The following is a 16,250-nucleotide window of genomic DNA, read 5'->3' on the forward strand; positions in this document are numbered from 1 at the left end:
ACTGAAAATCATACGTAAGATCAGCATAATAAAGTTTTCCGAAGTTATGCTCAATTTGTGACAAAATTTCCTACGATTCCAATTTAGGATCTTGTTTTACTTTTCATTACGAGCGTCTACCGGTATCGAAAAACCTATTTACAAAGAAAGTGACGGGCGCTTTCCTCTACCAATTTAAGATCAATGCGATGGGAAACAGCTTAAATTTTAAAGTGGCTTCCACAAAGCAATTAAGCCTTACAATGAAAAATAGGATCAAATAAATGTCAAAAGTAGATATGTTCGGCTGTAAAGACAATTCACTAAATTTTAATCCATTTTGAAAGGAAGCAAATACCAGACACTTAAGATAAGCCTAACAAAAATTATTTACGTTTCCTAAACAGGCGGCAGATTCATCTATTTTGAAAACTAAAATGAGGGATTATTGTACAATTAATCTGCCGCTTAATTAGGGTCTTTTGTTCCCGTCTATTTCTTATCTTAAGCTTTCCTGTTTTGAGGATTAAGCTATTCCGTGCTACTCCGTGGATTGCTACTCCGTGGATGCTATTCCATGGATTACAACTATTCCGTGATACTTTGTCAACTCTAGTAATAATTTGGGGTTATTTCAGGACTATTCACTTAAACGCGAATGTGGCTTTTTTAAAAGTGATTTTTGCTTCCAAGCGGTAAAAGCGCGATATTCGGTCCTGAAATTATGTGAAAATAGATGGCAGATTGCCAAAAAATAGCCGCAATAGCTTTGTAGATCTGCAGTCTCAAAAAAAATCAGTAAAGACAGAACAAAGAATTCGTCTTTTCATTGAAGGCCGATATGTTATATTTTGATTAAAAATCGGTATAAGTTTTTGCTGCCTCTATTAGCTCCTGTCAAATAACCTTCATTTAGAGTGACACACACCCATTTGACCTTATCTCTGTAAATTAAAATAAATAAAATTCAACTTCAAAGTGAGAAGTAATTTTTGAGAGCGAGGTAAGTCAAGTGTGACCAAAAATTTAATCACGCGAATGAACAAAAAACACTCGTTCCACTAAGAGCGAAAAATGACGTCACACACGCACTTCAGTTGAAATTGCATGAATGAATGAGCAAAAAACAGATTTGAAGTGATTGTGGCGTCATATGGTCGTAACAAAAATCGCGACGACGAAATAAAAAAACCAAGAGAAGGCCAATAATAGCCCCAGCTATCGATGTGCGGCTATTAAAAACTGACTGAGTACGCCAAATTTTGCGGATTGCGCTACGTCAAACCTACTTTGCGGTCGAAAGCAGTTTTCACTTTTCAACTTCCAGTTTAAAAGTGAAAAACACTGACTGGAATTTCCATACAGGGCTCCGCCTTTTGATCCGCGAAGTTTGTAAGTATGTTTCACACGTACAGTGTATTAACATAGGGAAAGGGAAATCTGGTATTAGAAACGAGTAAATTTACTAAAAAATTTGGTACCAGTAGACGCTCCTAATGTTGAAGGTCAGTAGTGGACAGATGCAAATTAGTAGCAACCACTTATTGTTTGCACTTCTATGTAAATTGAAGGTTCCGGGTGACTTCCTTACTGCACCCCTCCCCCCCATTGTTGATTATGATGTTTTTGCTGGACTCGTAACAGCAGAGCGCAATTTTATAGCATACAAGTTTTATAATAAGACAGTTCATTATGTTTAAAGGGATTTTATGAACCAGAACAAATCTCTTTTCTCTTAATCACATTGCAGATAAAATAGGTTGACTGAATCTGAGAGTCAAAAACAGCTAGGTTCCTGTCATTTTTGGCTGTTCTTCAGATAAGAACTTGACACCTTTCGAAGATTTCATTCGTATGTTTTCGGTCTTCTGAGGGGTAATAGGCTGACCAATCAGAAGGAGCTTTGCTCTGCGACACCATTGGGCGATAAGATTGCAAGAAGCATCATCCTGATAACAGAACATAATAATCAAAACTAATATTGTTTTTGGTAATTCGAAAAAAATAAGCGCCTCTTAAATATGAGAGCGCGAATTCCGCGGGTTACTGTAATTGAGATTGGTAGGAGTCGTAAATAGAAACTATAATTGTTAACTACCGCAAAATAGAGGCCAGGATCATAATAAATCTCGGAGAAAATTTAACTTTTGCAGCAACTAACGACTAAGAAAAAAAAGGTTCCGTTAAACCTTTTGGTTCCAAATTAGCCAGTTATTGATCAAATGTGCCTTGCTGCCTTTCGAGAAAGTCTGAAATTTTGTTTTTCGACTCACGTGATGATTGCCAGCGTTGATTTCATTCGAAGACCCAACTTTTCAATACCAAGCAAAAACTAATCTTCCTGATAAGATCAGAACAAAAACTTCAGGAATTGAGCCAACTTGCAAATTCTTTAAATAAGTACACAAACAATCAATAGGGCGCTAAAAATTGACGACTATAAGACAATAAAGATAAGAAATGATTTAAACTGTGATGGAAGATCAAAAAGTGACGGCTCAGTAAATTTTCCATTGAAAGCGATTAATGTCCATACAAAATTGCACACATCTCTCCACAGCAAATATTTATACATCGTTACTAACTATCGTGTTCCTATTTTATCGTAACTCAACCGTCCACTGGCTTTAAATGACACTTTAAAGTCTTTCTCTCCGCTCTCTAACTTTAATAAGTACTTTTGATCGACAGAAACCAAAAAGGAAAAAAGGAAAACTGACATAAGAGAGAAAATGGGATATTTAGATCTAAAATTACTCATAAGTGAATCGCTGGATCTTTTACGCTATTGCCCCCCCAGGGGGGAGTACACATAAACACCTACTAAGTTAGAGGGGCACATGATCTGAATCGTTCCTCAGAAACAGTAGACTCCATAACAGAAACTACAGAAACGCTTTGAGGTCATTCAATTAGGGATTATAGCTTCTCTATAAAAAAACTCCGTAAACAATGCACGAAATTTATTAACGATGAACTATTAAACGGAAAAAACAAATGACGAGCAAACGTATCTTGCAACACATCATTTTTATCATGGGGGGTCATTGTGTCAAAGCAAAGCTAATTTCTGTGGCTTTCCGATAGTTTAAGCCCATTTTCCAATCCATCCTGATCTTCGTTTGAGCCCAGGGAATCCATTTTTATCACAATATTTGCACCAAAACGGTACCGACCTGCGGTTTTGTTATCAAACTTGGAAAAAAAGAAGAGCATTGTTAATTTCCTCTGATACACATAAGAATAAAATGCAAATGGTAAAAGAGGCAATGTAATGTTATGAATATAACATTATGTAAAATTATAAAATCATTAAATTACTTCACTAAAAGTTTGACCTTACATTAGTAAAAAATGGCCCAACAGCCAATTTTTTACTAATAGTCCCAAAAGAAATTTTGAAGGACCCAAAAGTAACTGATATGAAAGATGACATTGAGAGCATTAGATTTTAATTTTAATTTTTAATCTTCATGATGTACATAAAAAATTGTGAGAACATTTTATGCTCGCATTATAGGCCATTTTTTACTAATTTAAGGTCAAATTTTTAGTTAAGTAATTTAATGATTTTCTAATTTTACATAATGTTATATTCTTAACTTTACATTGCCTCTTTTACCATTTGCATTTTATTCTTATGAGTATCAGAGGAAATTAACAATGTTCTTCTTTTTTTCTCATTTATATAGCTGGAAGATTGCCAGAAAATAGCCGCAATAGGTTCGAAGATCAGCAGGCTAAAAAAACAGTAAAAGACAGACCAAAAAAATTCGTCTTTTCATTGAAGGCTGATCTGTTATATTTTGATTAAAAATCTGTATAAGTTATTGCTGCCTCTATAAGCTGATCTCAAATAACCTTCAATTAGAGTAACACACACCCATTTGACCTTATTTCTTTGAATTAAAGTAAATAAAAGTCAATTTCAAAGTGAGGAAGTCATTTTTGTGAGTGAGGTAAGTCAAGTGTGACCAAAAATTTAGTCACGCAAATGAACAAAACAACTCGCTCCACTGAGAGCGAAAATGACGTCACGCACCCACTGCAGTTGAAATTGCATGAACGAATGAATAAAAAGCAGATTTGAAGTGCTTTTGGCGTCATATGGTCGTAACAAAAATCGCGACTACGAAATAAAAGAGGATAGCACGACCAGTCCTGAAGTACAATTCAAAGAAATTTCAATAAATAAAGAAAAAATAGACCGTGAACGCACTTTGAGTGAATTGGGAAAACCATTTCCAAACCATTCAAAATCAGATCAAAAAACAAAAAAAAATAAAATCAATGTCAAAATGACGCATGTGAACAAAAAAAACAGCAAAAAATACTTCATCAAAACAAAAAAAAATTCATCAAAACTACTACTATTTACTAAAAGCATTCATGTGAATTTTTTAAAATACTTGAGGCCAAATTATGAAAAAAAATATGTTCTTTAAAACAACTTGCACTAAAAAACTGGACAAAATTAATAATTTTTTAAATATTACAAAAGCATATAAATCCAAAGAAAACATACTTTCGGCCAAAGAGGAATCCAGATGTTCGCAAGACAATAGGCAAATCATAATAGAAAGAGAAACTTGTCTAAAAAGCAAAAACAAAAAACAGAAAACCTGCAAAAAATTAATAAAAATAGTTCCATTATCGCCATTTTTTGTCATATTTCTCAACAAAAAATGATTCATATCCAGAAAACTGTAACCAGTTGTTATCTAAAATTTGCTCAAGGAGGAGGGGTCTTTTTAATACCTATTTGAGCTAGTAAAACAAAACAATCGTAGAAACAACGCAAAAAATACCCCGAAAACCAGCAAAATAAATAAAAAAACCTCCGAATTAGCATAAAATCCATATGAATATTCAGAAACCTTCAAACCACTACCAGAACCAGCCTAAAATTATAACAAAATCATAACCAAACCTCCTAACCAAGAAATGAGAAAAAAAATGCTTTAAAATGCCGCACGTGAACAAAAAATTTCGCTCGCTGACAATTTTGCTTCCACACTTGAATTTCTCGCTCTCTAGAAAACAGCGATATGAACAAAAAACCATTCTCTTTTCGCTCTACTCTTCATTTTGTTCAGCAACAAAATCACACCAATTTTTCACGTGTTTCAAAACAACTAGTACTCACTAAAACCACGTATGTGATTTTTTTTAAATACTTGAGGCCAACTTATGAAAAAAAGCTCTTAAAACAACTTGCACTAAAAAAACTGGAAAAAGTTAACAAATTTTTTAATATTACAAAAGCATATAAATCCAAAGAAAAATTCCTTTGAGCCAATGGGGTATCCAATGCTCGTTGCTCGTAAACCAAAAGGCAAGTCATAATAGTCTAAGAAAATTGCCTAAAAAACAGAAAAAAAAAACGAAAAAGTGCAAAAAATTAAGAATAGTTCCAATTTTCGCCATTTTTTGCCATACTTCTCAACAAAAAAATGACTCAGATCCAAAAATTTGTAAACAATTGTAATCCAAAATTTGGTCAAGTATAAGGGTCAAGTTTTAAAACCCGTTTGAGCTAGTAAAACAAAACAATCGTAAAAACAACGAAAAAAAATACCCCGAAAAACCAGCAAAATAAATAAAAAACCGTAATAAATAAAATTCCGTTAAACCTTTTGGTTCCAAATTAGCCAGTTATTGATCAAATGTGCCTTGCTGCCTTTCGAGAAAGTCTGAAATTTTGTTTTTCGACTCACGTGATGATTGCCAGCGTTGATTTCATTCGAAGATCCCAACTTTTCAATCCCAAGCAAAAATATTCTTCCTGATAAGATCAGAACAAAAACCTCAGGAATTGAGCCAACTTGCAAATTCTTTAAATAAGTACACAAACAATCAATAGGGCGCTAAAAACTGAGACTATAAGACAATAAAGATAAGAAATGATTTAAACTGTGATGGAAGATCAAAAAGTGACGGCTCAGTAAATTTTCCATTGAAAGCGATTAATGTCCATACAAAATTGCACACATCTCTCCACAGCAAATATTTATACATCGTTACTAACTATCGTGTTCCTATTTTATCGTAACTCAACCGTCCACTGGCTTTAAATGACACTTTAAAGTCTTTCTCTCCGCTCTCTAACTTTAATAAGTACTTTTGATCGACAGAAACCAAAAAGGAAAAAAGGAAAACTGACATAAGAGAGAAAATGGGATATTTAGATCTAAAATTACTCATAAGTGAATCGCTGGATCTTTTACGCTATTGCCCCCCCCAGGGGGGAGTACACATAAACACCTACTAAGTTAGAGGGGCACATGATCTGAATCGTTCCTCAGAAACAGTAGACTCCATAACAGAAACTACAGAAACGCTTTGAGGTCATTCAATTAGGGATTATAGCTTCTCTATAAAAAAACTCCGTAAACAATGCACGAAATTTATTAACGATGAACTATTAAACGGAAAAAACAAATGACGAGCAAACGTATCTTGCAACACATCATTTTTATCATGGGGGGTCATTGTGTCAAAGCAAAGCTAATTTCTGTGGCTTTCCGATAGTTTAAGCCCATTTTCCAATCCATCCTGATCTTCGTTTGAGCCCAGGGAATCCATTTTTATCACAATATTTGCACCAAAACGGTACCGACCTGCGGTTTTGTTATCAAACTTGGAAAAAAAGAAGAGCATTGTTAATTTCCTCTGATACACATAAGAATAAAATGCAAATGGTAAAAGAGGCAATGTAATGTTATGAATATAACATTATGTAAAATTATAAAATCATTAAATTACTTCACTAAAAGTTTGACCTTACATTAGTAAAAAATGGCCCAAAAGCCAGTTTTTTACTAATAGTCCCAAAAGAAATTTTGAAGGACCCAAAAGTAACTGATATGAAAGATGACATTGAGAGCATTAGATTTTAATTTTAATTTTTAATCTTCATGATGTACATAAAAAATTGTGAGAACATTTTATGCTCGCATTATAGGCCATTTTTTACTAATTTAAGGTCAAATTTTTAGTTAAGTAATTTAATGATTTTCTAATTTTACATAATGTTATATTCTTAACTTTACATTGCCTCTTTTACCATTTGCATTTTATTCTTATGAGTATCAGAGGAAATTAACAATGTTCTTCTTTTTTTCTCATTTATATAGCTGGAAGATTGCCAGAAAATAGCCGCAATAGGTTCGAAGATCAGCAGGCTAAAAAAACAGTAAAAGACAGACCAAAAAAATTCGTCTTTTCATTGAAGGCTGATCTGTTATATTTTGATTAAAAATCTGTATAAGTTATTGCTGCCTCTATAAGCTGATCTCAAATAACCTTCAATTAGAGTAACACACACCCATTTGACCTTATTTCTTTGAATTAAAGTAAATAAAAGTCAATTTCAAAGTGAGGAAGTCATTTTTGTGAGTGAGGTAAGTCAAGTGTGACCAAAAATTTAGTCACGCAAATGAACAAAACAACTCGCTCCACTGAGAGCGAAAATGACGTCACGCACCCACTGCAGTTGAAATTGCATGAACGAATGAATAAAAAGCAGATTTGAAGTGCTTTTGGCGTCATATGGTCGTAACAAAAATCGCGACTACGAAATAAAAGAGGATAGCACGACCAGTCCTGAAGTACAATTCAAAGAAATTTCAATAAATAAAGAAAAAATAGACCGTGAACGCACTTTGAGTGAATTGGGAAAACCATTTCCAAACCATTCAAAATCAGATCAAAAAACAAAAAAAAATAAAATCAATGTCAAAATGACGCATGTGAACAAAAAAAACAGCAAAAAATACTTCATCAAAACAAAAAAAAATTCATCAAAACTACTACTATTTACTAAAAGCATTCATGTGAATTTTTTAAAATACTTGAGGCCAAATTATGAAAAAAAATATGTTCTTTAAAACAACTTGCACTAAAAAACTGGACAAAATTAATAATTTTTTAAATATTACAAAAGCATATAAATCCAAAGAAAACATACTTTCGGCCAAAGAGGAATCCAGATGTTCGCAAGACAATAGGCAAATCATAATAGAAAGAGAAACTTGTCTAAAAAGCAAAAACAAAAAACAGAAAACCTGCAAAAAATTAATAAAAATAGTTCCATTATCGCCATTTTTTGTCATATTTCTCAACAAAAAATGATTCATATCCAGAAAACTGTAACCAGTTGTTATCTAAAATTTGCTCAAGGAGGAGGGGTCTTTTTAATACCTATTTGAGCTAGTAAAACAAAACAATCGTAGAAACAACGCAAAAAATACCCCGAAAACCAGCAAAATAAATAAAAAAAACCTCCGAATTAGCATAAAATCCATATGAATATTCAGAAACCTTCAAACCACTACCAGAACCAGCCTAAAATTATAACAAAATCATAACCAAACCTCCTAACCAAGAAATGAGAAAAAAATGCTTTAAAATGCCGCACGTGAACAAAAAATTTCGCTCGCTGACAATTTTGCTTCCACACTTGAATTTCTCGCTCTCTAGAAAACAGCGATATGAACAAAAGACCATTCTCTTTTCGCTCTACTCTTCATTTTGTTCAGCAACAAAATCACACCAATTTTTCACGTGTTTCAAAACAACTAGTACTCACTAAAACCACGTATGTGATTTTTTTTAAATACTTGAGGCCAACTTATGAAAAAAAGCTCTTAAAACAACTTGCACTAAAAAAACTGGAAAAAGTTAACAAATTTTTTAATATTACAAAAGCATATAAATCCAAAGAAAAATTCCTTTGAGCCAATGGGGTATCCAATGCTCGTTGCTCGTAAACCAAAAGGCAAGTCATAATAGTCTAAGAAAATTGCCTAAAAAACAGAAAAAAAAAAACGAAAAAGTGCAAAAAATTAAGAATAGTTCCAATTTTCGCCATTTTTTGCCATACTTCTCAACAAAAAAATGACTCAGATCCAAAAATTTGTAAACAATTGTAATCCAAAATTTGGTCAAGTATAAGGGTCAAGTTTTAAAACCCGTTTGAGCTAGTAAAACAAAACAATCGTAAAAACAACGAAAAAAAATACCCCGAAAAACCAGCAAAATAAATAAAAAACCGTAATAAATAAAATTCCGTTAAACCTTTTGGTTCCAAATTAGCCAGTTATTGATCAAATGTGCCTTGCTGCCTTTCGAGAAAGTCTGAAATTTTGTTTTTCGACTCACGTGATGATTGCCAGCGTTGATTTCATTCGAAGATCCCAACTTTTCAATCCCAAGCAAAAATATTCTTCCTGATAAGATCAGAACAAAAACCTCAGGAATAGAGCCAACTTGAAAATTCTTTAAATAAGTACACAAACAATCAATAGGGCGCTAAAAACTGACGACTATAAGACAATAAAGATAAGAAATGATTTAAACTGTGATGGAAGATCAAAAAGTGACGGCTCAGTAAATTTTCCATTGAAAGCGATTAATGTCCATTCAAAATTGCACACATCTCTCCACAGCAAATATTTATACATCGTTACTAACTATCGTGTTCCTATTTTATCGTAACTCAACCGTCCACTCGCTTTAAATGACACTTTAAAGTCTTTCTCTCCGCTCTCTAACTTTAATAAGTACTTTTGATCGACAGAAACCAAAAAGGAAAAAAAGGAAAACTGACATAAGAGAGAAAATGGGATATTTAGATCTAAAATTACTCATAAGTGAATCGCTGGATCTTTTACGCTATTGCCCCCCCCCCAGGGGGGAGTACACATAAACACCTACTAAGTTAGAGGGGCACATGATCTGAATCGTTCCTCAGAAACAGTAGACTCCATTACAGAAACTACAGAAACGCTTTGAGGTCATTCAATTAGGGATTATAGCTTCTCTATAAAAAAACTCCGTAAACAATGCACGAAATTTATTAACGATGAACTATTAAACGGAAAAAACAAATGACGACCAAACGTATCTTGCAACACATCATTTTTATCATGGGGGGTCATTGTGTCAAAGCAAAGCTAATTTCTGTGGCTTTCCGATAGTTTAAGCCCATTTTCCAATCCATCCTGATCTTCGTTTGAGCCCAGGGAATCCATTTTTATCACAATATTTGCACCAAAACGGTACCGACCTGCGGTTTTGTTATCAAACTTGGAAAAAAAGAAGAGCATTGTTAATTTCCTCTGATACACATAAGAATAAAATGCAAATGGTAAAAGAGGCAATGTAAAGTTATGAATATAACATTATGTAAAATTATAAAATCATTAAATTACTTCACTAAAAGTTTGACCTTACATTAGTAAAAAATGGCCCAAGAGCCAATTTTTTACTAATAGTCCCAAAAGAAATTTTGAAGGACCCAAAAGTAACTGATATGAAAGATGACATTGAGAGCATTAGATTTTAATTTTGATTTTTAATCTTCATGATGTACATAAAAAATTGTGAGAACATTTTATGCTCGCATTATAGGCCATTTTTTACTAATTTAAGGTCAAATTTTTAGTTAAGTAATTTAATGATTTTCTAATTTTACATAATGTTATATTCTTAACTTTACATTGCCTCTTTTACCATTTGCATTTTATTCTTATGAGTATCAGAGGAAATTAACAATGTTCTTCTTTTTTTCTCATTTATATAGCTGGAAGATTGCCAGAAAATAGCCGCAATAGGTTCGAAGATCAGCAGGCTAAAAAACAGTAAAAGACAGACCAAAAAAATTCGTCTTTTCATTGAAGGCTGATCTGTTATATTTTGATTAAAAATCTGTATAAGTTATTGCTGCCTCTATTAGCTGATCTCAAATAACCTTCAATTAGAGTAACACACACCCATTTGACCTTATCTCTTTGAATTAAAGTAAATAAAAGTCAATTTCAAAGTGAGGAAGTCATTTTTGTGAGTGAGGTAAGTCAAGTGTGACCAAAAATTTAGTCACGCAAATGAACAAAACAACTCGCTCCACTGAGAGCGAAAATGACGTCACGCACGCACTGCAGTTGAAATTGCATGAACGAATGAATAAAAAGCAGATTTGAAGTGCTTTTGGCGTCATATGGTCGTAACAAAAATCGCGACTACGAAATAAAAGAGGATAGCACGACCAGTCCTGAAGTACAATTCAAAGAAATTTCAATAAATAAAGAAAAAATAGACCGTGAACGCACTTTGAGTGAATTGGGAAAACCATTTCCAAACCATTCAAAATCAGATCAAAAAACAAAAAAAACAAAATCAATGTCAAAATGACGCATGTGAACAAAAAAATACTTCATCAAAACAGAAAAAAAATTCATCAAAACTACTACTATTTACTAAAAGCATTCATGTGAATTTTTTAAAATACTTGAGGCCAAATTATGAAAAAAAATATGTTCTTTAAAACAACTTGCACTAAAAAACTGGACAAAATTAATAATTTTTTAAATATTACAAAAGCATATAAATCCAAAGAAAACATACTTTCGGCCAAAGAGGAATCCAGATGTTCGCAAGACAATAGGCAAATCATAATAGAAAGAGAAACTTGTCTAAAAAGCAAAAACAAAAAACAGAAACCTGCAAAAAATTAATAAAAATAGTTCCATTATCGCCATTTTTTGTCATATTTCTCAACAAAAAATGATTCATATCCACAAAACTGTAACCAGTTGTTATCTAAAATTTGCTCAAGGAGGAGGGGTCTTTTTAATACCTATTTGAGCTAGTAAAACAAAACAATCGTAGAAACAACGCAAAAAATACCCCGAAAACCAGCAAAATAAATAAAAAAACCTCCGAATTAGCATAAAATCCATATGAATATTCAGAAACCTTCAAACCACTACCAGAACCAGCCTAAAATTATAACAAAATCATAACCAAACCTCCTAACCAAGAAATGAGAAAAGAAATGCTTTAAAATGCCGCACGTGTACAAAAAATTTCGCTCGCTGACAATTTTGCTTCCACACTTGAATTTCTCGCTCTCTAGAAAACAGCGATATGAACAAATAACCATTCTCTTTTCGCTCTACTCTTCATTTTGTTCAGCAACAAAATCACACCAATTTTTCACGTGTTTCAAAACAACTAGTACTCACTAAAACCACGTATGTGATTTTTTTTAAATACTTGAGGCCAACTTATGAAAAAAAGCTCTTAAAACAAATCCAAAGAAAAATTCCTTTGAGCCAATGGGGTATCCAATGCTCGTTGCTCGTAAACCAAAAGGCAAGTCATAATAGTCTAAGAAAATGGCCTAAAAAACAGAAAAAAAAACGAAAAAGTGCAAAAAATTAAGAATAGTTCCAATTTTCGCCATTTTTTGCCATACTTCTCAACAAAAAAATGACTCAAATCCAAAAATTTGTAAACAATTGTAATCCAAAATTTGGTCAAGTATAAGGGTCAAGTTTTAAAACCCGTTTGAGCTAGTAAAACAAAACAATCGTAAAAACAACGAAAACAAATACCCCGAAAAACCAGCAAAATAAATAAAAAACCTCCGAATTAGCATAAAATCCATATGAATATTCAAAAACCTACAAATCACCACCAGAATCAGCCTAAAATTAAAACAAAATTATAACCAAACCTCTTAACCAAAAATGAGAAAAAAAAGCTGCTTTAAAATGCCGCACGTGAAAAAAAAAACACCGAAAAAACACTTCATCAAAACAAAAAAAACTTATCAAAACTGCAACTATTTACTAAAAGCATTCATGTGAATTTTTTAAAATACTGGAGGCCAAATTATGAAAAAATATGTTCTTTAAAACAAATTGCACTAAAAAACTGGACACAATTAATAATTTTTTTAATATTACAAAAGCATATAAATCCAAAGAAAACATACTTTCGGCCAACGGAGAAACCATATGCTCGCAAGACAATAGACAAACCATAATAGGCAGAGAAACTTGTCTAAAAATCAAAAACAAAAAACAGAAAACCTGCAAAAAATTAATAAAAATAGTTCCAATTATCGCCATTTTTTGTCACATTTCTCAACAAAAAATGATTCATATCCACAAAACTGTAACCAATTGTTATCTAAAATTTGCTCAAGGAGGAGTGGTCAAGTTTTAAAACCCGTTTGAGCTAGTAAAACAAAACAATCGTAAAAACAACGAAAAAAAATACCCCGAAAAACCAGCAAAATAAATAAAAAACCTCCGAATTAGCATAAAATCCATATGAATATTCAAAAACCTACAAACCACTACCAGAATCAGCCTAAAATTAAAACAAAATTATAACCAAACCTCTTAACCAAAAATGAGAACAAAAAGCTGCTTTAAAATGCCGCACGTGAAAAAAAACACCGAAAAAACACTTCATCAAAACAAAAAAAACTTATCAAAACTGCAACTATTTACTAAAAGCATTCATGTGAATTTTTTAAAATACTGGAGGCCAAATTATGAAAAAATATGTTCTTTAAAACAAATTGCACTAAAAAACTGGACACAATTAATAATTTTTTTAATATTACAAAAGCATATAAATCCAAAGAAAACATACTTTCGGCCAACGCAGAAACCATATGCTCGCAAGACAATAGACAAACCATAATAGGCAGAGAAACTTGTCTAAAAATCAAAAACAAAAAACAGAAAACCTGCAAAAAATTAATAAAAATAGTTCCAATTATCGCCATTTTTTGTCATATTTCTCAATAAAAAATGATTCATATCCACAAAACTGTAACCAATTGTTATCTAAAATTTGCTCAAGGAGGAGTGGTCAAGTTTTAAAACCCATTTGAGCTAGTAAAACAAAACAATCGTAAAAACAATACAAAAAATACCCCGAAAACCAGCAAAATAAATAAAAAACCTCCGAATTAGCATAAAATCCATACGAATATTCAGAAACCTTCAAACTACTACGAGAACCAGCCTAAAATTAAAACAAAATCATAACCAAACTTCTTAACCAAAAAAGGAGAAAAAACTGCTTTAAAATGCCGCACGTGAACAAAAAATTTCGCTCGCTTACAATTTTTCTTCCACACTTGAATTTCTCGCTCTCTAGAAAACAGCGATATGAACAAAAAACCATTCTCTTTTCGCTCTACTCTTCATTTTGTTCAGCAACAAAATCACTCCAATTTTTCACGTGTTTCAAAACAACTAGTACTCACTAAAACCACGTATGTGATTTTTTTTAAATACTTGAGGCCAAATTATGAAAAAAAAGCTCTTAAAACAACTTGCACTAAAAAAACTGAAAATGTTAAATTTTTAAATATTAAAAAAGCATATAAATCCAAAGAAAAATTCCTTTGAGCCAATGGGGTATCCAGATGCTCGTAAACCAAAAGGCAAGTCATAATAGTCTAAGAAAATTGCCTAAAAAACAGAAAAAAAAAACGAAAAAGTGCAAAAAAATTAAGAAAAATAGTTCCAATTTTTGCCATTTTTTGCCATATTTCTCAACAAAAACAATAACTCAAATCCAAAAATTTGTAAACATTTGTAATCCAAAATTTGGTCAAGTATAAGGGTCAAGTTTTAAAACCCATTTGAGCCAGTAAAACAACAAAAATCGCCAAAAAAGCAAAAAATAGCTCGAAAATGAGCAAAATACATGAAAAACCTCCGAATTAACATAAAATTCAGATGATTTTTTAGAAACGTCAAAACACTACCAAAAAGAGCCTAAAATTAAAACAAAATGCCGCACGTGAACAAAAAATTTCGGTCGGTTACAGAATTTTTTTTGCACCTCAATTTCTCGCTCTCCAGAAAACACCGATATGAACAAAAAAATCACTCTATTTTCGCTCCACTCTTCATTTTGTTCAGCAACCCCACAAAAAAATATTTGGGACCTTTCTGTTAAGCTATTTTTTTTCCAATTGATACATTTTGCGGAGAAATACAAAAATAGCTCCAAAAAAGCAATAGAAAACTGATAAAATTGCCAAGCGGAATTATTAAAATTTTGAACTCTCGACCAGAAAATAGAGTTTGAAAGTTATCAAAACATTTACTTTTCCTTCGCTTTGAATGAAATAACTGAAAAGCTTAAAACTCAATTAAACCTTTAATTTTCCTTGTATCGACAACCAATTAAGGCTAGATATTTTTAATACTTTGCGAAAAGAACCTTTAAATGCCTTGGGCCGAAAAATTGTTTCTCATTTCAAAAAGAATTCTCATTTCAAAGAATTTCAAAAAAATTAACTTTCAGGGCAACAATAATGGAGTCCACCATATCGATCAAAGTTATCAGCGAAAGCAGAAAAACCGAATCTTTGACATTTTGCACCCTATATGGTAGGAAAAAAACAAACCAAATCAATAATGGCTATCACAACTAGCGAATAAGAAATAAAACAGCAAAAACGGAACTTTTTCTTTTGGTTTTTTTTATTTTGTCGTAAAAAAAAACAAAATAAATCATTTTCTATTTAAAGCAACTAATTAAAAACAAACAGTTGTACAATTGTGTCTAAATAATTTTCTGATTGGATGAGCTGGATCTTCAATATTTGATCATCCTTTTTCCGAGTTAAACAAAAAACAAACATAACCGATTAACACCGGCGAATTGCTGTCAATTAACGGGCCGACAGATGGCTTTGTCAGTAGCTAGTGGGGCTTAGGTATGATAACTTAAACTTAAATGCGAGAGCCAGAAATGAGTGAAAAATTAGGGTAGATGAGTGCGAGGGGGGTCCAAACCGATAAAAATGTCCATCACACTATATTTCAAGTCTTCTCAGGAGATTCGATTATTTTTACACTTATCGCCTAGTAAAGCTCTAAGGAACCACCGTCCACTAACATCGGAAGAATTCGGCTCAAACGACTAGTCGGTGCGCGAATGTATCACAGCCTGCTGCGGTAGCAGCCTGAGGAGGGTACTAACTAAATGAACTACGGGGGTTCCAAGTGACATCATTAGAGGTTATTATATACCACTATAACCACTAATAGAACTCAACGTGAAAAAAAATACACCAATTTCGGCTTTTCAGTTGACTTTTAGTAGTGACTGCCGCCACTACAGTTCCGTTGCTGACACTTGTGATAGAGAAATTTAGATCACGCAAAATGAAAAAGTCAAGGGCGTAAAATTTGTTCGGAGTAGAAACAATGAAGCAAAATTGTTGTATAAAAATGACCAACACGTTTGCAATAATTGCTTCAAGCTTCGTTGGAGCGCAATTAAAAGCTGAATTACTTAATGCCGTCCAGTCTTTACCTGTTTATCCCATTTTTGACGACAAAAACCCGAATAGTCAAACAATAAACGCTAAGAGAGACGATATAGACTAACAAAAATGTTGCTACGTATCTGAAGGCACTATCATTATCACTTTTAAAATATTAGTT

General features: G+C 32.5%; 1 protein-coding gene across 1 annotated transcript in view; it reads right to left on the reverse strand.

Annotated features, from left to right (window-relative positions):
- Window positions 1–1,766: 1,766 nt before the first annotated feature.
- Window positions 1,767–16,250, reverse strand: part of LOC142356218 (uncharacterized) — a 69,004-nt gene continuing 54,520 nt past the window's right edge. The window contains exon 5 of the mRNA XM_075408168.1: window positions 1,767–1,928. Within this exon, the coding sequence (XP_075264283.1) occupies window positions 1,767–1,928 (162 nt within the window). The remainder of the gene's footprint in view (window positions 1,929–16,250) is intronic.

This window comes from Convolutriloba macropyga, unplaced genomic scaffold, assembly GCF_964194025.1.
Source record: "Convolutriloba macropyga unplaced genomic scaffold, txConMacr16.3 SCAFFOLD_90, whole genome shotgun sequence".
NCBI lineage: Eukaryota > Metazoa > Xenacoelomorpha > Acoela > Convolutidae > Convolutriloba > Convolutriloba macropyga.